General features: G+C 36.9%; 1 protein-coding gene across 1 annotated transcript; it reads left to right on the forward strand.

The window, feature by feature from the left end:
• Positions 1-42: 42 nt before the first annotated feature.
• Positions 43-23,558, forward strand: LOC127845118 (nucleolar protein 9-like). The gene is made up of 10 exons (XM_052375817.1): positions 43-208; positions 4,701-5,165; positions 6,295-6,402; positions 7,259-7,400; positions 8,512-8,701; positions 11,872-12,000; positions 17,624-17,734; positions 18,416-18,649; positions 21,029-21,295; positions 22,102-23,558. Exons 1-9 carry the CDS (start codon positions 103-105, stop codon positions 21,101-21,103), a joined length of 1,560 nt encoding a protein of 519 aa, XP_052231777.1. The 5' UTR covers positions 43-102; the 3' UTR covers positions 21,104-21,295; positions 22,102-23,558.
• The last annotated feature ends 28 nt before the right edge of the window (positions 23,559-23,586 follow it).

Here is a 23,586-nt window from a genome sequence, read left to right on the forward strand (position 1 = left end):
CTTTGAAATGATTATTCGAAAATCGGGTGAATGTAATGAAAGAATAGCTTCCGCTTTTGTCAAAATAAACAATAACACGTGCTACATTTTGGCTGTAGGAAAATGAGTTTTAAAGGCAAACAGTCTCGATTTAAAACGTTGACCGAAGATACTTTAAATTACTACAAACGTATAAAAGAAGTTTTACAGGATGACAATTCAATTGATGGTATGATTTTTGTTATTATAATTATATATATATTCGGACACGACAATATATTCGGACGTTAATTGACGTTTAAAATGGCATTGCACATCATGAATGTCTGTATTCTTATCAGTAAAAAAATATACAGCAATGTATGCCTACACCGTGACTCAATCACCAAATATTTGTAATTGCAATCGATCTACTAAAACACTAAAATGCAATGCTAGCCTCGGAAATAGTCTATACAAACGGACTAGTCTATACAAACGGACTCTCAGAGCTTTTGATAATTTTTGCTGTGACGGCTCTGGGAGTCCATATGCACCTCTTCATAAACACAATGGCAGTTCTCCGCAGCTGATCAGTGCACATCACTAAACAGACATTGTTTGTGACCAATTAAGGAAAGCGATGAATACACTTCAAAAGCACAAAGTTACCTGAATTACAACATACGGACACTATCCTTTGCATGCACCCTTAATAAAACGACAATGTTTCAAAACATTATTTACATTTTTCTAGGTTGGCGCTAAGGAAAAAAAATTAGTAGCCAAATTTCAGCACTACGATGACGACCCACATTATAACCTTATTTTCTAAATGAACCACATAATCATTATCATGAATCTATAGGTATCAATAATGACTGTATTAAATTATCATTGAAGACACATTTAAATAAATTATTTGTTACGTGAAATCAAATAATTTCATGTTTATTTTTATTTCCATTTATATTTATTTTCATGCACTGGCATAAACTGTATACAATGTAAGATCTTTCAGATTTGCCCCGGTCTTTGATTGGGTGGGTCTTGCGTAACTCCTATTCGCCCCCCCCTTCTCCCAATAATTTTTGCCGTAGTCTGGTGCTTCTTGATTCTTGAAAAATACATTTAACTCAATGTATTCTTGAATTGACATATTTTTCCATAGTTGCAATATATAATTTATTCAAACGTACCGGTAAATTTGTAAGTCTTAAATACTCCATGTACTGAGCGGCTAGGCTATTTTTAGTTACACATCGTCTGTTTTTAAAAAAGCATGCTTTGCATGCGTAGAACTTGGCATTGCAGACGACAGCAATTATTTCGCGCTCTTTCTTATAACACGGGTTCTACATGGCATACCGGTATTAATGTATAGTGAATAGTTATTATCATGTGGCTGTAGAAAAACGGTGTAAATCAGTTCTACAAATAGACCTGATAAAATATACATGCACTGGATTTAATTTGTTACCGCATCAAATTATTAACGGGTTTTGTTTTTCACAACTTACTCGCCGTAAGTAAATTTACACTGCTCACCAATTGCAATTAACTTCTCTTAATTAATGGTTGTTTACAGTACGGTAAATAGGTGTGATGATGATGCCCGAAACCTCCTTTAATGTACTGCTTTATTTACCGGTTTTATATCACATGTTAATGCTACAACTGTGATTCATTGTTAATAAACCTGCGATAAATGCTTACTCTGTGACCGACGTCAATCAAAAATAATACTCGCTATATAACTCCGCCTCCATAAACATTCTCGTAACTGATTGGACGTTAAATATCACAGTTTGGCGACTGGAAAGTTACCCGAAAATTTCCCGTGATGCATCTGTCAGCATACATGACTGTGTTATGTGGCTTGAATATACGATAAGGGCATCCGGTTATCTCTTATCAGTGGACTATCTATTACCACCTGGAGCTTTTATGGCGATTACATGTGGAAATCGGTGCCGAGTTCTCTTTAAAAGTAGGGAATATTATATACTTATAGAGAAATATCAGGGTATTTTGCAATCGCCATTTTCATTCACATTTTAAACTTTAATCGCCGGCTGAAAGATTCAATCGCCTTTGGCGATTTTGGCGATCGGAAACGCTAACATAGCATTTTTTACGTTTTTAAGTTGAAATTTGGAACAGTTCAAATATTTGAAAAGCATTAACATCTTTGATGTCATCATAAATTACCATGTGAAAAAGATTGGTGTACTGCAACCTAACCAATAGCGGCACTTTAAGTCTGCAACATTTTGAGAGATTTCCATGATGGTGGAATCCGGTGGATATAGAGTGCATTACAAAAAACAAAGTAAAAAAAATTAAATTATTTTGTTCTTTAATGGTTCCATTTGCATTGGTTTGTGGTTTTGACAGGTACACATGGATAAGTTTTTACAGTTTCAGTGTTCCTTAGCCCTTGCATTTCAGATCAAATTTTGCAGGGTTACCGGTATAAAGCTGAGTGTTGAATTATTGCAACTAGCCTCTGAAACAAATTAAAATTTAGCCTATTTTCTGGGGTTTTAATAAGCCTAAAATTTAACAAGAAAGCATTGTGAACCTTCAGCCTTGCAACATGAAGTGGATAGTGAGATGAATCTTGGGTTTCTGGTGTGTCAAAATAAGTAACCGTAAGTTACCGTATATAGCGTGCCCCCATGTATAACGCGCATGCGATTTTTTATAGCCATAACAGAGTTCAAGACCTGAAAATCGGATGGAAAATGGCTTCCATTTTTATACGCCCGTTTTTTAAAAACGGGACGTATTATAGTTTCACCCTTGGCGGGCGGCGTCCACAGCAGTGTCCGCTCTCTAATTCAAATAGTTTTCATCCGATCTTCACCAAACTTGGTCAGAAGTTGTGTCTAGACAATATCTATGTCAAGTTCGAATATGGGTCATGCTGGGTCAAAAACTAGGTCAAGGGGTCACTTAGTGCATTTCAAGGATTAAGCATGTTGTCCGCTCTCTAATTGAAGTAGTTTTCACCCGATCTTCACCAAATTTGGTCAGAAGTTGTGTCTAGATGATATGTAGGTCAAGTTCAAATATGGGTCATGCCGGGTCAAAAACTAGGTCAAGAGGTCACTTAGTGCATTTCAAGCATTAAGCATGGTGTCCGCTCTCTAATTGAAGTAGTTTTCATCTGCTCTTCACCTAATTTGGTCAGAAGTTGTGTCTAGATGATATGTAGGTCAAGTTCGAATATGTGTCATGCCAGGTCAAAAACGAGGTCACGAGGTTACTTAGTGCATTTCAAGCATTTAGCATGGTGTCCGCTCTCTAATTGAAGTAGTTTTCATCTGATCTTCACCGAATTTAGTCAGATGTTACGTCTAAATGATATCTAGGTCAAGTTCAAATATGGGTCATGCCGGGTCAATAACTAGGTCTCGAGGTCACTTAGTGCATTTCAAGCATTGAGCATGGTGTCCAAAACCTTCGAACGGGCGTATCTTGTGACAGTTTGGCACTCTTGTTATATTGTGCAATCATTAATCCGGGTCATTGGAAAGTTTAAATTTGCACTCTTCAACGAAGAAGCATTTATATACTCAGGAGCATGGGTTGCATAGCACTATATTTGACAATTTTAAAAAGGGCTGTTGTTGTCTTTGTGGTTCTTTTGCCGTTGTCTAGAGTGGTCTTCTGTCAATGTCTGATGTTGCGTTCAGACAATTGCAAACGCATGTTTATGACACCACTATTGAACGTTCAATATTTATACACACAAAATGCAATTACATATTTTCACATTCTCACGTGTATATTAGTGTCTCAAATTTCAATTAGCATCTCAACAAGTTGTGGCACAAATTACTCAATTTAAGCTGGAAATCAATTATGAAGTGCAAAAAGACGCACTTTCACACCTACCGTTACCCACATAAAAGACGTCGTTCACACCTACCTTTGCCTGCTCTCCGCTATGTCGACAACAGTCCCCATCGGAATTCATCAATGAAGAAGTGTAAAAACACAAACAAAGAAATGTCCGCAACTTTATTCAAACAAATTTATTTTTGCCCAAAACTTCTTTTAACCGGTTCATATCTACCAGTACTGACTTCTTGTTGTTTTGGCAACGGCCCCTTTAGTCTGTAAGATTATAGGTTTTAGTTTTCTGGAAAGTAAAAATGACGGCCATTTTGATTATTAACGATACCATAACAAAGTTTTGCAATGTAGCAGCCATGATAGCGTTGTATCAATGTATAACGTGCACAAGCTTTTTATGTCCCCCACCACTATAGTGGGGGGACATATTGTTTTTTGCCCTGTCTGTTGTTTTGTTGCTTTGTTTGTTTGTTTGCTCCAACTTTAACATTTTGCCATAACTTTTGCAATATTGAAGATAGCAACTTCATATTTGGCATGCATTTGTATCTCATGGATCTGCACATTTTGAGTGGTGAAAGGTCAATGTCATCCTTCAAGGTCAAAGGTCAAATATATGGGTAAAAATCGCTCATTTTATGTACACATTTGCAATACCAGTATTGAAGATAGCAACTTGATATTGGGCATGCATGTGTATCTCATGGAGCTGCACCTTTTGAGTGGTGAAAGGTCAAGGTCATCCTCCAAGGTCAAAGGTCAAATATATGGGGACATAGTGCTTCACAAACACATCTTGTTTTATTTGAAATTTGGAGGTAAAACACTGCTTGTTATACGTGGTAACTTATGGTAAGCGTCTTTCATTTCCATTTCAGTCCAAGTTATTGATAACATCTTCAGTCAACTAACCCAAGAAGCTGTTGCAGTCTGCAAACACCCAGAAACCAGTGCTATAATTGAACTGCTGATCAATCATGCATCATGCGCAAATGTTGCATCACTCCTGCAGATTTTTGCAACTGATTGGGATGCGGTGTGCAATGATTCTTCTGCAAGTCATGTGGTACAAAAATGTGTACTGGTCTCACCCAAACTGTTTGCTGAACAGGTTTCGCAGTTTGACATTGATAACTGCAGTGAAGATTCATCTGAGGACCAACTCATTCTAAAGATTTTAAGTCTTTGTGAGCACATATTGAACAATTTGGAGAAGTGTTTAACGCACACTCACATGTCACATATAGTCAGGTCTATGCTTCAAATCCTTGGTGGGACATTTGTTGATGAAAAGATTTTGAAAAGTAAAGGATCAAGAAATTACTCAAAGAAGAATGAACCAGGTATGGTTTAGATTTTTTGTTTCTTGAATTTTGTAATAGACATAATAATCATGACAAGATGTTGTAATTTGCACAGTGTGTTTTTTTTCACCATTTTGAGAATGGGGCCAGGTCCCTTTGGATTGGGAAAAATGGTGTCGTTTTCACTAATTGAAATAAGTGTTTATGATTTTATGCTAAGAACTACTTTAAAATTGACATTACATGTGATTTTAATATTATATTAATTTAAGTTCAATTTACAGAGCTTGACTTGGGATGAATTAAATGTTGATTCTTAGTAAAACAAATACTAAATTTCGGAAACTTGCAATTGGGAATTTGTAGGTCCCATTTGGGAAAAACATATACTTTTTTCCCTTGGGAATGGGTCCCTGTACCGGACCAAAATTTTAACGAAAAAAAACACACTTTTACTTTAAACTTAAAAGACATTCACAATTCGAAATATACTTCCATATGTATTGTTAAATGCAGACATTGATTATATGAGTTTGGTTTGTGTTCACCATACTGGACAGGAGGAGTGTCCCAAAGATACTGTTATATATGATATCCCTGCACAATACAACATCAAAATTGAAAAAAAGTCATAAACAACTACAAAGCTAGATATTTCAGATATAATTCAAAAGTCATCCCAAATTTTCTTGAGTCTTCTAAGTTAATTAGGAAGGAGTGCTGGGACACACTCCGGGACCCGTATTCACCAATCCATTCTTAGACTTAAGAATAAAGAACAGACTTTGAACCAAGAAAAATGGGTTCAGTGTTTGAATATAAACAGGCCTTCGCTGGTGATTATGTGATTAACAATACGTTCTACATGAAGAATGATAAAGATAGAGGTGTTTAATGCCAAGTTTGACTCAAAATTCAAGCAATTCTTGAATATATTAATTTAAAGAATATTCTTTATTCTTAGACTTAAGTCTAAGAATTTCTTGGTGAATATGGGTCCGGGTCCACACATACATGTAATGCAGCTGCAAGCAGAGAAGGCCTCATAAACTTTGAAATACACATGCATGATCAATATCTTTTACGATTTCTTATTCTTCAGTAAAAGTTTCAGTTAGCTGTGAATAATTCTTTGTTCCACTTAATAAACTACTGTGACTTTTTTTAGACAGGAAACAGAAGGATATTCACTTCCAAGACTTTGATGTGCCAGCAGCATTTCGGAAGCAGTTGAAATTTGTGTACAAAACTATTTTTAGACTGGAAAATTTTGGTGGTAAAAAATTAAGTTTTTTGATTATCAGGTTTACTGAAATTTTGTAATGTAAACTATGTATAATGAACAATTGTTAAAAGAGAGTTTTTACAAGTCTCTAAGAAACATTTAAAAATTATATTACTTGTCTTTGTAAATAATGTTTGTCTTCTATACATAAGCCTGGCTGTGGAAAAATGGGGCTAAATACATATGTGTAAAGAGTTTTCCCAGATTAGACTGTGAAGTCTGCACAGGCTTATCAGGGATGATACTTTCCATTTAAACTGGATATTCCTTTAAAGAAAATTCCTCCATCAAAGTGAAAAGCGTCATCCCTGATCAACCTGTGCAGACTGCGAAGTCTAATCTGGGATGAAACTTTATGCATACAGCATTGTATTCTCAGGGCATAGCTCATATTCAATTATTTAGTCCATAGTATAATTTTCAGCCTGCTGGTACAGCTGAAGTTTCATTTGGTGTATATTTGAGGACCTAGTAAAAATCTACAATTTGGGTCAATTGAAATTTTTGAAAACTGTTAACACCTTTCTTTCAAAATACATCATACTACGCAATGTACGAATAACTCTCTCCGCGTAATTGGCTTTTGATATATTCTGTGTTGTAAAAAAATCAACTCCATTCTTTTTCATAAATTTTTTAAAGTCTGAGTTTACAAATTCTGACCCTTGTATATGCAGCGCTTCTACCAAAAGAATTATTGGAAAAAAAGAATTATCATTATTTCCTGATAATTTTTACCTTAAAGGGCCTTTTCAAACCCTATAAATTTGTGTGTCTATTTACTATTATCCCTACTCACTACTGGATATGAAACTGAGTGTAAACAAATATATATTTATGGTTTCAGTTTACATCACAGAAAGCAACGCTAATCCCATCCTGCAGACTCTACTCTTGGTGCTCAATAAAGCCAACGCTGAACTTTGTCAAAAGGCAATTAATAAGGTCATCAAAAGGTCAAGGATCAAGGACGATGTGGAACAGGTCAAGTATGTGAACTGTACTTTTAAACTGCTGAATATAAAGTTGAACACAGTCATCAAATTATTTATTTTGTGCTTTGTCTGAGTTTATTATTGATGGTATACCCTCTTTGTACAATCTGTAAGCATTCACTAAAATTTAAACTAGAAATTGCTGTAAATTATGTACAAATTAGATTCTTTTGTTTAGTTTTTATGAAAGAAAAGAGAGAAGTCTCAGCAAACCTTTTTTTAACTAAAGAAAGTGCATACAATTTGTGGTCAACATATTCACAGTATTGCAGCTTTTGACAATAGCAATATTGCGATTGCAAATTATTTCATTTTATAAATGAAGATGAGGTCAATGGTGACATTTGATCTATGTTCAAGTCAACTTGGTAACTGTATCTGCATCATTTCATTCTGAAGCAGGGTTGCTTATATTTTCTTTTACTCTAGGAAAGAATATTGCATGACATGACATAATGCGCAACAAAACTGTTTCTTCTTGGTCAAATGTAGTACATGATTCCATAAGTGTTGTTCATGGTACTGTCCAATATGGTTGAATAAATGTTCATCATTCCGGTTGCATAGAAAGCAGAGTTTATTTGATGAGATAGAGGTTTACTAGCATATACAATTAGCAGTAGTAAATTATCAGGCATGATTGCATAAAGAAAAAAAAAAGTTTGAACTATTCCAAAAACATTTTTTTAAATCCTGAGAATGCAATGATTGGTTGGTGTGGTGTTAGCTAATTAATTGATAAATAGCTCTTGAGGGTAAACTTATTATTTCATAACTTAGTAAGGTTGCCGTGGCGTGGTGAATTTAGTTTTGGCATAACAACCCGTAGGTGAGAGGTTCGATCCCCACTGTGGTAGATTTTCCCTAAAGGCACCAAACAAAAACTGGCTTTCAACAGGTTACAGACTGAAGACTTAAGACTCAAGAGTGTTGAAATAAGCATTAGGCTTTTGATCCAATTAAGCTCAAATAACTAGGTTTAAACGTATTTCAACAAATTTTCGTCAAGCTCTTCGACAAACATACAAAACAACATCAAACCAAAAGATCAAATGGTGTTTAATAATTTATTGATACAAAGCTGTAATGTTATCTCCTTCTCTAGTTTGCCGCCAGTTGCTGCTGACAGTATAGGGTCGTTCCTGGTGGAGCAGATAATCGGTCTGTGTTCTGAGGAGCTCTTCAGGAAGCTGTTTGAGAGGCTGTTTCACAACAGGTTACTGCAGTTTGCTACCCACGCAGCTGCAAACTATGTGCTGCAGACATTCATCAGAAAGTGCAGGGATAAAGACATAGTATGTATTGGTGCTTTTTAACTGTAGCAAAGGAACGTACTTATGTCAAGCTCTATAATTGTCTGTGTTGTAACTTGTAAGAAAATGTTATTCGGTATGTTTAATGTTTGGAATGTGAGTATGTCAAATTTCTTTGTAAAAAAATATTACTTTTAATAAGTGTTTTAATTATTTGCTTGTTTTTTATGCCCCTGAAGGAGGGCGTATAGTGATCGGACCATCTGTCTGTCTGTCTTTCCGTCACTCTTTGCGCTTAGGTTTTGCGTTTAGGTTTTGAAAAATACTCAAAACTTCTATGTCCCTTCAGATAGCAACTTGATATTTGGCATGCATGTGTATCTCACGGAGCTGCACATTTTGAGTGGTGAAGGTCAAGGTCATCCTTCAAGGTCAAAGGTCAAAAAACCAATCCAAGGGAAGTAATAAGCTTCAAAGGGAGATAATTATCTGAACCTGCCAAATGATAAAAAAATATTTTTTTAATCAAAGCGGGGCAGAAGGGGGCATTGTGTTTCTGACAAACACATCTCTTGTTTTCCCTTCAAATAACATTATTTGGTATCATTATTGCTAATTGTTAACTTCTTAGTGATACTATAAATAGATATAATGTATGATGTGCATGACACTGTTATTAGGCACTTTAATGAATTCATAGGTAATTTGTATCAGTACTAATCATTAGGTAAAAGTGCATAAAATATGGACATACACTGCATTGTGTTTAGTATTGCACCATTTTGGGAATGGGGCCCTTTGAATTAGGAAATATCATGTCAATTTGACTTGGGCAATTGGTGTTGTTGTTTGTTTTGCTAACAAATACTTCAATATTTAGAATAAAATGTTTTGAAAATTATATTTACTTAGATTCAACTTTAGTCTTACAGAGCTGAATAGGGAAATGAATCTTTTCCAAAAAAATATTTGTTAAAACTTTCGATTGGGAATATTTTGTAGTTAAAGTTATTTGAGAACAATATTTTATTTTTAGCTCCACTGGCCAGAGGTCAGCGGGGCTTATGCCATGGTCCTTTGTCCGTCCGTGCGTCCGTGCGTTAACTTTTTCTCTAAACATTTTCTTCTCCTAAACTAAAAGTCCAATTCTGATAAAACTTCTCACAAATGTTCCTGGGGTGAACCTCTTTCAAATTATGCCCCTGGGGTTAAATTTTACCCCGCCCCGGGCTCAATAAATTGGTCAATAAACATATGCTTGTATAAAGCCTATTTTGTGCAAACTTTAAAAATCTTCTTGTTCATAACCATTGGGCCTAGTGCTACCACATTTGGTATGTAGTGACATTTAATAGTTCTCTACTTTGTTTGTTCAAATAATGCCCCTGGGGTCAAATTTGACCCTGCCCCGGGGGTCACAAAAATGAACATATGCTTATATAAAGCCTATTTTGTGCAAACTTTAAAAATCTTCCTGTCCATAACCGTATGGCATAGGGCTATCAAATTCGGTATGTAGTGACATCTAATTGTTCTCTACTTAGTTTGTTCAAATTATGCCCCTGGGGTCAAATTTGACCCTACCCCGGGGTTCACAAAAATGAACATACGCTTAAATAAGGCCTATTTTGTGCGAACTTTAAAGATCTTGTCCATAACTGTATGGCATAGGGCTTCCAAATTCGGTATGTAGTGACATCTAATAGTCCTCTACCAAGTTTGTTCAAATTAAGCCCCTGGGATCAAATTTTTTACCGTTCCCTCAGGGGTCACAAAATTGAACATATGCTTATATTGGGCCTATTTTGCGCAAACTTTAAAAATCTTCTTGTCCATAATAATTGGGCCTACTAGTATTTATACCAAATTTGGTATGTATTAAAATCTTAAAATTCTCTACCAAGTTGTTTCAAATTATGCCCCTGGGGTCATATTTGACCCTGCCCCGGGGGTCACAAATATGAAAATATGCTTAAATAAGGCCTATTTTGTGCAAACTTTAAAAATCTTCTTGTTTATAATTATAGAGCCTACAGCTACTCAATTTGGTATGTAGTGACATCTAATAGTCCTCTACCAAATTTGTTCAAATTATTCCCCTGGGCTCAAATTTGACCTTGCCCCGGGGGTCACAAAACTGAACATAAGCTTATATATAGCCTCTTTTGTGCAAACTTTAAAAATCTTTCTGTCCATAACCATTGGGCCTAGGGCTACCAAATTTGGTATGTAGTGACATCTTATAGTTCTCTACCAAGTTTGTTCAAATAATGCCCCTGGGGCAAAATTTATCCCTTGAAGGCTCCCATTAAAAAGTTGTTCAAGAAAATTTGATTCGTCAAAAAACATGGCCACAGGAAGTTGTTGAACTTTGCATGTTTATGCGTTTTTGCTATTTATTCATTATGGGATGAATAAACTATTTTCTTCTCAAACTAAAAGTTTATCAAAATACACTTGGAATAACTTTGTAATTATAAGAGATAAATGCATACATGTCGAGCGTGAAAGGTAGACCAACATGTTAACTATCCATTAATGTTAACCCTTTACCAAACGACACATTTTGGACTGCCCCAAATTGAAAGAGATTAGTGATAAAAGGAGAAATTGCTCATCATGAGCAATTTCTGCTTTTTGAAACCAGAAGCCCTGATTTCAAAACGAAAACAAACTCTTCAGAAGGAGTTATGGTCTAATGGAAGGTCGAGAATGGCATTTGGTACTTAATCATCCCATATCTACAAAGAAATTAAATTTATAATTTTTTTTTGCCGTTAATATGATAACCCATCAGTTCAAAAGCACGATTGAAAACATTTCTGCATATGCGCGGACCAGTCTAAGACGTTGTTTACATAATTAGTTCCAAGGTCACAACAACGACAACAAACCTACATGCATGCATGGGAATCAAGTCTTTTTGCGTCGGTTTGTAGACATTATCTTTACTTTTTGAAGCATATGAGATGTTTATCATATGTAAGCAGATACACAACTATTTATTTTATGTTTTGGAAATCAATGTTTATACAGACCATCGGAAATTGGGTCACGAAGCTGTGGGAAAAAATGTTGATTTTTGTTCGCATAAAAAAACAGTGGAGCGATACAGGGCCATCATGGCCCTCTTGTTTTATTGGTAAAGGAGCAAATTTTGAACAAAACAAAACAGACTTAACTGACATATGATCTTGTGATTCTTACTGCAGTTCAAATCAGTTGTTGATGAGCTGAACAACTGTATTTCTGCTGTGTTAGACGCTCGTAACTATGGTGTCCTGGTTGCCATGGTGGAAACTGCAGAGAAACTCACATGTAAACAGGACAGCATCCTGCAGGTGAGTAATACGTAATGTTTGCTAAGGTGAAAATCTTAACATACCTTTTTGTGTATGTGATTATATACATTTTAATTATAAAGGGGTATACTAGAATCACCATGGGCGTTTTGTGATGTCCATCTGATTTTCTGTCAGTCTGTCTTTAGACACAGACTAGCCTCCACATGTTCTCCCGCACTTTTTAACATGCCGGTACATTATTCAAACTTACGGGAATTTGTTCCTTATGATTTGAAGTTTTAGCAAGTTACATTAACAAGCTATGCCCCCTTTTTATGCCCCCGGATCGATAGATCGGGGGTATATTGTTTTTGTCCTGTCTGTCTGTCTCTGTCTGTCTGTCTGTCTGTCTGTCTGTCTGTCTGTCTGTCTGTCTGTCTGTCTGTCTGTCTGTCTGTCCCAAAACTTTAACCTTGGTTAAAGTTTTGCAATAACGTTTGTATTATTGAAGATAGCAACTTGATATTTGGCATGCATATGTATCTCATGGAACTGCACATTTTGAGTGGTGAAAGGTCAAGGTCATCCTTCAAGGTCAAAGGTCAAATATATGGCTTCAAAGCGGCGCAATAGGGGGCATTGTGTTTTTGACAAACACATCTCTTGTTCAAAATATTATACACTGCTTTTATGTCCCCTTTTACTGTTTCACTGATGTGGACTATAGGTTTGCCCTCACTGTTTGGGTATACCAAACAAATATTCTTAGGTCACTAAAGTATCATCCAGGTATGCATGTGTATGAAAAAAACACAGTTCTGGTAGCTAAATAAGTCTCTCATGGAGCTTAAATGGCTAATACTACTAGTAATAAAATAGGTATTGAAGTATTCATCTGCTAGACTGATGACAGTTCATATGTCCGCAGTTCATCTGTTCGCAGTTCATATGTCCGCAGTTCATCTGTCCGCAGTTCATCTGTCCGCAGTTCATCTGTCCGCAGTTCATCTGTCCGCAGTTCATCTGTCCGCAGTTCATATGTCCGCAGTTCATCTGTCCGCAGTTCATCTGTCCGCAGTTCATCTGTCCGCAGGTCCGCAGTTCATATGTCCGCAGTTCATATGTCCGCAGTTCATCTGTCCGCAGTTCATATGTCTGCAGTTCATATGTCCGCAGTTCATCTGTCCGCAGTTCATATGTCCGCAGTTCATATGTCCGCAGTTCATATGTCCGCAGTTCATATGTCCGCAGTTCATATGTCCGCAGTTCATATGTCCGCAGTTCATCTGTCCGCAGTTCATATGTCCGCAGTTCATATGTCCGCAGTTCATATGTCCGCAGTTCATATGTCCGCAGTTCATATGTCCGCAGTTCATCTGTCCGCAGTTCATATGTCCGCAGTTCATCTGTCCGCAGTTCATCTGTCCGCAGTTCATCTGTCCGCAGTTCATATGTCCGCAGTTCATCTGTCCGCAGTTCATCTGTCCGCAGTTCATCTGTCCGCAGTTCATCTGTCCGCAGTTCATATGTCCGCAGTTCATATGTCCGCAGTTCATCTGTCCGCAGTTCATCTGTCCGCAGTTCATCTGTCCGCAGTTCATATGTCTGCAGTTCATATGTCCGCAGTTCATATGTCCGCAGTTCATATGTCCGCAAAACTGAATGTGGTGATAATTAAAAAGAAAAGTGAAGTAAGTTTTAAGTTACTATAGTTTTATGTGTAGCAAGTGGTCAAAGGTGAGTAGCTTAAAATAGAGGGAAAAGAATATAAACTATAAAATTAACCCGTTTATGCCTAGTGTCTAGAAAAAAGTCCTTGGCAAACATGATGCGGCGTCTCAGGGTCTACGCTGTTTGCTTAAAGGAATTTCTGTAAGAAATGTTCTAAATACAGAAATAAATATACTAGACATCCTTAATTTTAAGCTCACATGATTGCTCAGGTGAGCTTTTGTGACCGGTCTTTGTCCATCGTATGTCCTTCCCTCCGTCCGTTAACATTTGCTCGTAAACACTCTAGAGGCCACATTTCTTTGTCCCAATGAAATCTCGGCCGAGTTCGAAACTGGGTTGTGTCGGGTCAAAAACTAGGTCACTAGTTCAAAAAAATGAAAAACCTTGTAAACACTGTAGAAGTCACATTTCATGCCCAATCTTCATGTAACTTTGTCAAAATGTTTGTCATAATGATATCTTGGTTGAGTTTAAAAGTGGTTCCGATCCGTTGAAAAACATGGCCGCCAGTGGGCGGGGCAGTTTTCCTTATTTGGCTATAGAGAAACCTTGTAAACACTCTAGAAGTCACAATTTTTGCCCAATTATCATGAAAGTTGGTCAAAACATTGGTTCAATTGATGTTTCGGACGAGTTCGAAAATGGTCGAGATTGGTGAAAAAACATGGCCGCCAGTGGGCGGGGCATTTTTCTCTATATGTATATAGTGGCAGTTTTCCCTATTTGGCTATAGAGAAACCTTGTAAACACTCTTGAAGTCACAATTTTTGCCCAATCATCATGAAAGTTGGACAAAACATTGGTTTTATCGATATCTTGGACGAGTTTGAAAATGGTCGGGATCGGTGAAAAAACATGGCCGCCAGTGGGCGGGGCATTTTTCTCTAAATGTATATAGTGAAAACATGTGAACACAGTAGAAGTCACATTTTTGGCCCAATTTTCATGAAATTTGCTCAGAACATTTGTTTCCTTGATACGAGCGTTGAGTTCAAAAATGGTTCCGGTCAGTTGAATAACATGGCTGTTGGGAGGGGGCAGTTTTCTCATTATGCCCCCCTCCTCTTTCAAAGAAGAGGGGCTATATTGTTTTGCTCATGTCGGTCTGTCCGTCCACCAGATGGTTTCCGGATGATAACTCAAGAGCGCTTATGCCAAGGATCATGAAACTTCATAGGTACATTGATCATGACTCGCAGATGACTCCTATTGATTTTCAGGTCACTAGGTCAAAGGTCAAGGTCACGATGACCCGAAATAGTAAAATGGTTTCCGGATGATAACTCAAGATAACTTATGCCTAGGATCATGAAACTTCATAGATACATTGATCATGACTCGCAGATGACCCCTATTGATTTTCAGGTTACTAGGTCAAAGGTCAAGGTCACGATGACCCTAAGCAGTAAAATGGTTTCCGGATGACAACTCAAGAACGCTTATGCCTAGGATCATGAAACTTCATAGATACATTGATCATGACTCGCAGATAACTCCTATTGATTTTCAGGTCACTAGGTCAAAGGTCAAGGTCACGGTGACCTGAAATAGTAAAATGGTTTCTGGATGATAACTCAAGAACGCTTATGCCTAGGACCATGAAACTTCATAGGTACAATGATCATGACTCGCAGATGACTCCTATTGATTTTCAGGTCACTAGGTCAAAGGTCAAGGTCACGGTGACCTGAAATAGTAAAATGGTTTCTGGATGATAACTCAAGAACGCTAATGCCTAGGTTCATGAAACTTCATAGGTATATTGATCATGACTCGGAGATGACCCCTATTGATTATCAGGTCACTAGGTCAAAGGTCAAGGTCACAGCGCCAAAAAACGTATTCACACAATGGCTGTCAAGGTCACGGTGACTCAACTTAGAAAAATGGTTTCCGGATTATAACTCAAGAATGCTTACGCCTAGGATCATGAAACTTCATAGGTACATTGATCATGACTGGCAGATGAAATAATGATGAAACTTAACCTGGATGTTTGTCTGGACAATATCTAGGTCAGGTTTGACATTTGGTAAAGATTGAATGAACCGACTCCTCTCAGGTGAGCGAACTAGGGCCATCTTGGCCCTCTTATGTAAATAAATTGATCCGATTTAGAACAATGGGAGAGTCCACAAGGCATCAATGGGTTAAACTTAGATAAATATTGGTCTATGAGTTTATAGTTGCTTTTTATCCCTCTGTTTGTTTGTCCATCCGTCTGTAAACAAAAACTGAAATAGCTTAAAAAGTACCGGTACATAAGATATGATATAAAACTTTGAATAAACATTCATAGTGATTTCAGGTTTATGCATGATTCTTGGAATGGCAAACACACATTTAGGCCTCATGTATATCTGCGTCAAAACCTGGTTTAATGCGCTATGGGTATTTTACCCATAGCTTCTTGCAATACTAAAATACCATTTTTACATTTAAATAAAATTCTGATGCTGTACTTGATAAATTGCAAAATGAGCTTTTCAGTATTATATTTAGGGGAAGCCTGTGAGTTTGTTTGTTTGATGATATGTTTGTTCCTTTGTCAATTTGTCTATACAAGATGAACGGGAAATAACACTTTTTATTTAACATCAATAATGCTAGTACAAATCTTTGATTCTAGAATGGATGACGATTTTTATGCTCTCCCAAAATTTATTTTGGGGGGAGCATATAGTCGCCGCTTCTTCTGTCCGGGCTATTTCTCAGCAACTAATGACCGGAATTCAATGCAACTTTATGGGAAGCTTCACTACCAAGAGGAGATGTGCATATTATCAGCGTGTTCTGGTCGGATGGTTTTTCACAGAGTTATGGCCCTTTGAAATTTTCTTTAAAAAAATTATTGTCTCCCCAACTACTGTGCCCTCAAGACGTTTCCTTTTATCTGAATATATAGTGCAATATTGTGACAAAAAAAACTTTGGGGAGCATCACCCGTCTCCGACGGTTTCTTGTTTACAGTATGAACATACATCAACTGATCTTATTTTGACCTTGCCCTACTTTTGAACAAGGCTTCCACTAGGGGAGCATCTGCATTTATTGAAAAGAGCACATGTTCTGAAATCGGCAAATGTCTGTGAACAACAGCCTATGAGTTAAACACTATTCTACTTAGCCAGCTACTTTAGTTGGTAGGACACTGGATTACAATAGCAAATGCAAGGATGGCAGGTTCAATCCCCATTTTTAGCTTGGCTGTTTTCGGAGAAAACCCGAGGTATTGTCATAGCCAGCTCGTCGTCCGGCATCTGCCGTCCGCGTTGGCTAAAACCTTAACTCTCTAAAATCAAAGTACTTCCACCAACAACTTTGAAACTTCATATGTAGCTGCACCTTGATGAGTTCTACATGCCACACCCAATTTTTGGGTCACTAGGTCAAAGTTCAAGGTCATTGACATCTAATATAAAACCATAGGCTCTAAAATCAAAATGCACCCACAGCTGAGCGTTGGCATCCGCTATGCGGTGCTCTTGTTATGTAATCCTTTCTATGGACATTCTCCCCCTACCTCTGATTCTAGTAGGGCAGTTGTCAGTTACTGTCGTAACCCTTTTCCCCATAAGAAGCAAAGTGAAAATGGCTTTTGCAACCAGCATAAAGCCAGAACAGTCTTTGAGTAACTCGCAGTCTCTTCAGGTAGTATGCTGTTTGCTACTCGTCAGTAAATAAGGGTTGGAAATGAAGCCTTTAAAACTTGAATTTAGTAAGAAAGGTATTTTATTGAATGTAACTTTCTAAGGGACTACAAATGTGTCCAAAATACGTATCTAAGTGTTAAAGGGATACGAATGAGCACTCAGTACTAGTAAATCAGCTATCCCAGGAAAAGTGTGGGATGGTGAGCTGACCGCCTTGTTAGGACTTGTACTATTGAAATGACAGCAGTTCCCACTAAACAAGCGAACACATGATAATGAGAGGCTTATTGCAGATGCTGATGACAGGCCTTCAGTGCTGGGAGCCAGAGGAACGAAGAACTTCTTGTGTAGCCTTGCTGGCAGCATTCACGACACACGACAACTTCCATAGTGGTAGCCATGATGTATGTGTGATGCTTATTTTCGTCCGGGCTTCTCCTGGCTACAAATTTTCTTTTACAAATTTGACTCTTTGGCAAAATTCGACTTATTTTGTTTATTTCATGGGTACGTATAAAGGAACAAAGATAGCAAAATAGAATTTTCTTTAGCCAAATTGGTTATTTGTAGCTATTTGCTAATTTGGCAAATGGCACTGCTGCAGGGTAAGCAAAGCTTAGTGAATGCATTTCTTGGTTGCTGTATCAAAAGAATAATCTTGTAGTTTTCATTATCGGGTTGTTTTATTTTTCCTGCTTGTATGGTACTTAACCCTTTCAGTGCAGGAACCGTATTTTGAAGGCCTTTGCAAACAGTTTGGATCAGAACGTGGCGTCTCATGAGGATCCAAACTGTTTGCTTTTCTGATAATATTCTTTGAAAATAATCGAAGAAAATGCTAATTTTAGAAATTCAGCAGAAGACATTTTAGCAGACGACAAATTTCCCAGCATGCAAAGGGTTAAAATATACATTGTGTCTATTATGGATATTTACAATTGAACAATCAATGTTTAGCATATAAGCAGTCAGTATAGCCTTGTACCAATCTTTAATGTGTACCAACATTTAAAATTGAAAGTAAAGGGAATAAAACGGAGCTAAGTACATGGTAAAAAACGGCTGGGCTGTTGTTTTTTTTTTAGGAGACTTCAGCACGTCCTGCAATCAGGAAGGTGAACTATCATGGCTCTCTGCTCCTTCAACACCTCGTGAATTTCCGCGACGTAAAGATGCTGGAGACCGGATTTCTTGACTTGCAGCCAGGCGAGGTGTCGATGCTTGCGTGCGACCCATGTGGCAGTCACGTGATGGAGGCGGCGTTTAGGAGTGCCGCTATAAGGGAGAAAACCAAGGAGGGACTGGTCTCGAAAATGGCTGTGAGTCTACGGTTACTTTCCCTTGCTTGTGTTTAACTGTTCTGAATTTCATATTTTTTAATTTTCATTTACATGTTTTACATTTAAATAAAGATCTTATGCTGTTTTTTTGCCTTGTTAAGTGACCCGTTATTCTCATTTTTTGTATTACAAGGGAATATTCCTATATTGTTGCGGAAAATGGTCAATAATGACCATCAGCGCTGTATTCCACGGATGTGTCTTAGTTTTGTTTTAATGGATTGTAGTAATACATGGTGAATGTAAGCACAGAAATGACAGTCAGTCAGATAAGGCAGACAGAAGCGGATTCGTTCATTAATAAGAAATATTTCATTACAAATTTACTGATATAACCTGGGTTTGTTATCTACAAGTGAATGTAAACAAAACAGTTGTTTGATGTGTGTACCGGTATGTACGAGGCACGTAGTTTGGGTCAGTAAGGGAGGGTATTTTACACTGTACCGGATATTATATAATTTGAGTAAATGGAAACAAAATTGAGTTAAAATGATACTTTTCTTTTCTGAAAAGTTATAAGTATCGGTAGTTACAGTTTGTTTCCAATACCAGAATATCCATTTCCAATGATTTTTTTTTTAATTGATGACTTTCATGGCATTTATACACGGGAGATGCTGTTGACCACATCATTTTCTGGTTAAACACGAGTATAGGAGGATAAACAATCAAAATCTCCTGGGTTGTAGCAGACAACCAAAATTCTCAAGAACACGGGTCGGGCCTTGTTTAGCGACTTCTTTTGGACATGCCATAAATATCCCCAGCGTGGAGGTCTTACTTAAATGTGACAAAATTTGTTAACATTCCAATTGTGTAACTAAAACTTGCCTGTGAACAAATCGCTGCAGTCAACTTTAAAAAAACATGCGTCTGTAAAGTATTCGATGAAGCGAATTGTTTTTAAGGGTTACAATTCAATTGTTAAATAGAACGTCCAGTAAGAACTGCTGTGCCACAAATACTAGCTAACCAGTAGGCAGACTTGAAGAGAATTGAATTGCAATGGTTATTGGCATTTGTGTGTTTTAGAGTTAATAACTGTTTATACTTTTGTTCTACCAACTAATTTATAATGCCCCCCTTCGAAGAAGAGGGGGTGTATTGTTTTTCTGGATGTCTGTCAGTCTTTTCGTCGACCAGTTTGTTTCTGATCAATGAATTGACCGATTGGCTTGATACTTCACATGTGTGTTGGCCTTGGACAGTAGATGACCCTATTAAAATTGGGATCACTGGGTCAAAGGTCACTGTCACAGTGTGAAAATTATTTCCGATCAATAACTCATCAAAGAATTTACCGATTTGCTTGATACTCCACATTTGCATTTGCCTTAGACAGTAGATGACCTCTAATGTAATTGGGGTCACTTTGTCAAAGGTCAAGGTCACAATAAATGTCAATAAGTCTTCAACGAATTGACCAATTGGCCTGACACTTTTCATGTGTATTAGCCTTGGGCAGAAATTGACCCCTATTTTTATAGGGGTCACTAGGTCAAATGTCAAGGTCACTGTAACAATAAGTATGAACATTGTTTCAAATCAATAAGTGTAACTTTTCAACGAATTGACTGATTGGTATGATTCTTCACATGTGCATTTGCCTTTGACAGTCGATGACCTGTATTGAAATTGGGGTTGCTAGTTCAAACCCTGTTTGGGGGCCATATGTCTCCGACTGCTGAACTCTTGTTAATTCCAACCTTGTATATTTATTGGGTTGTATAGAGCCATCTTCTGATAGTTTTTCAAACAGTTTGAAGAAATATTTTGTCTTATATATGTTTTACGTTTACTTGAGGCTTCACATATGCAAGACAAAGCTCTACCTAGGATTAAACGTATATTAGACACAAATTAACTTCAAACTGTTTGAAAAACGTGACAAAAGATGGCTCAATACAACCCCATAAATATGTGTTGTCTTGCATACATGTATGTGAAGCCACAGGTAAAGGTTAGTCTTGTATAAGTAAATCAAATTTGATTGTTTTTAAATCAGTATGATTTCAATAAATTCATCTCACCCCTTTACCACTTAGATATGTATTTTTACGCATTTGTTGTCCCAAAGAAGGTTAAATTTAATTAAAGACCTTTCTTACTGTATTAAAGTTTTAAAGGCTTCATTACCAACCAGTAGTTACCTACATGAAACCTGAGCACACTGCGCGTTTCTCGCAGCCTGCTCTGGTTTTATACTGTTTGCACATAGCCATTTTCACTTAGCTTCTGAGTGGGAAAGGGTTAATTATGACTAAGGTAAAAGTTTGCGGAAATGAACCCAAACAAAATTGCATACAATTTTCATAAAATGAAATGCCTCAAATTTATTTACATTCTGATTCACAGGGAAGCTGGGTTCAACTTGCCTGTCACAAAAATGGCAGCCATACTCTAGAATTTTCTGGAAGAATGTTCCCCTGAAGCTTCGAGAAGTCATCGCTACGGAGTTAGCGGAAAAACAGGACAGGTTAAAGTCAGACATGTTCGGACGTCACATTGTACGGAACTTTGCCCTGCAGCATTTTAAAACGCGCAAAAACGATTGGACGATGTTACAGAAGGGAGATAAAAAGAAGCGAGAAATGTTCAGAGATGTTATAGGATCTGAAACAGGTTTCTTTTTTTCCATTATTTATTCAATACAAGTTTCTGTGTCAAGGTTACCTGAGGGCAAAGTGCTCATGTTGAGCTATTGTGGTCCATCTACGTCCAATGTCATGTGCGTCGTTTTAGTTTTAGCTTGTTGCCTCTCTATAGGCCACATTTTGTATCCAATCTTAATGACAATTGGTGTACATTGAACTCGGGCGAGCACTTAAGGGCCAATATGGCCTTCTTGTTTGACAGAATCTACATGGCTATTTGACAGCATTCAGTTCTCAGTTGGAAACAAAGACACCATTGAGTCTTTCATTTAAATGTCTTTACTTTTCTTAACAGTTTTTTACTGATCTGCTAAGCCTATGTGTAACCAAGTATATTGCTTTGCTAAGCATCTTATTAAACAAAATGTATGATACTGAACATCTTATGAATATACTTTTAAGCTCGGCTTTTTTCTGAAAAAAAACCCGATGTATTGTCATAGCCAGCTCGTCGTGTCGTCCGCATCATGCTAAAACCTTCACATATTGCTCTAAAATCAAAGTGCTTCCACCTACAACTTTGAAACTTCATATGTATATGCACCTTGACGAGTTCTACACGCCACACCCATTTTTGGGTCACTAGGTCAAAGGTCAAGTTCACTGTGACCTCAAAAAAAATTCCGACAAGCTTTCATTTATTTAAAACTGCACCCGCAGCCGAGGGTAGGCACCCGTTATGAGGTGCTCTTATTGTTATGTTTGCTGCTTCTTATGTTAGTAGTACTGTACATAAATACGCATACACATCAAATGACGTTTTCTGTTTTTCAGATGTAAAACAGCCAAAACAGAAGAAAAGGAAAGTGAAGAAAGACCAATAGCTCGTTAATAAAGGGATGTTAATCTTAAAGGGATCTTTTCACGCTTTGGTAAATTGACAAAATTGTAAAAAGTTGTTTCAGATTCGCAAATTTTCGTTTTAGTTATGATATTTGTGAGGAAACAGTAATACTGAACATTTACCATGGTCTAATATAGCCATTATATGCATCTTTTGACGATTTTAAAACCTAAAAATTATAAAGCGTTGCAATGCGAAACGATTGAATAATTTGGAGAGTTCTGTTTTTGTCGTTAAATTTTGTGAAACTACGAAGATTGCTTATATAAGGTATAAAATACTTCCAGTATATGTACTCGGCGGAATAGCTCAGTAGGCTAAAGCGTTTTTACTTCAGGACTCTGGCAGGACTCCAGGGGTCACTGGTTCGAAACCTGGTCCGGGCAATGTTATTTTCCTTTTTTTAATTTTATTCTTGATTTTTTACTGGAGCTTTTACGATCCAATGTTTACATTTATCGATATAAAGCATTTAATGAATAAGTTAAAAAATGCCAAAATCTGTGAAAAGGCCCCTTTAACTTACGCCTCAATATCTTTTTTTTTTTAGTTGAATCCATACAAGTAGTCAGCTAGATGTACCTTATGATTATTATTTCTTGTTAAATGTTCATTTGACTGTGTATTCAACAATTATATTGAACCAAACTGAAATTGAAACTCGCTGGTAAGCTTGATGAAGATCTATTGTTAAAGGTTTTGCATGAAATAAAGTAAATATTTTATCTAAATGTATTTGATGAAGAAAACAGCAGCATTTAGTGTTAAGTTGTCTTTAAACATAAGTATATTATTTTGCTGTTCACATAAAATGACGTATATTGTCAAATGATACGATTATTGACTTTGTAGCAGATGAAACGCTGGAATTCCACAGAATGGGCTTATTACTAACAATTGCAACTACCCCACCATTTTTCCTTGACATGGCAGGCCATAACATGCAGCAAGTTGTTACAAAAGTGTGTGACCCTGTTTTGACCCCTAAGGGTATGATATGACTACATGTTTATATAAGAGCACAATACGTGGTTACATACAAAATATAAAACCATTTGTGCATTGTGGTTTCAAAGGACAATATTTCAAAGTTATTTTGCTTTGCAAGTTGGTATAAAATGTATGACCTCTTGGTGTGGGCAGCTTTGAACCCAGGGTCAGGATGCTGTTTAGACCTTTTGTTTTCAGATATTATCTTTGTGGTTATAATGCTGCTAAAATCTTTATTCAGCAGATATTCTATTAAAGTTTTATAAAGGGGCATAACTCTTATAATTTTAAAAAGTAACAACAAAAAAGACTGATAAACAATTCTACATGTATATCATTAGAAACAATGCATTTAAATATGAATGTTTTACAATGAAAGCATTATTAGCAGAACTTCTTTTGACAAAGTTGCATATATCTAGAAA

The sequence above is a fragment of the Dreissena polymorpha genome, chromosome 9 (assembly GCF_020536995.1).
Source record: "Dreissena polymorpha isolate Duluth1 chromosome 9, UMN_Dpol_1.0, whole genome shotgun sequence".
Lineage (NCBI taxonomy): Eukaryota > Metazoa > Mollusca > Bivalvia > Myida > Dreissenidae > Dreissena > Dreissena polymorpha.

Excerpts from the sequence above, each read along its gene's own strand:
- LOC127845118 (XM_052375817.1), top strand. The coding sequence starts at position 103 with ATGAGTTTTAAAGGCAAACAGTCTCGATTTAAAACGTTGACCGAAGAT. Across the intron at positions 209-4,700 it reads GGATGACAATTCAATTGATG|TCCAAGTTATTGATAACATC; the intron begins GTATGATTTTTG and ends TTTCCATTTCAG. Across the intron at positions 18,650-21,028 it reads GACTGGTCTCGAAAATGGCT|GGAAGCTGGGTTCAACTTGC; the intron begins GTGAGTCTACGG and ends TCTGATTCACAG.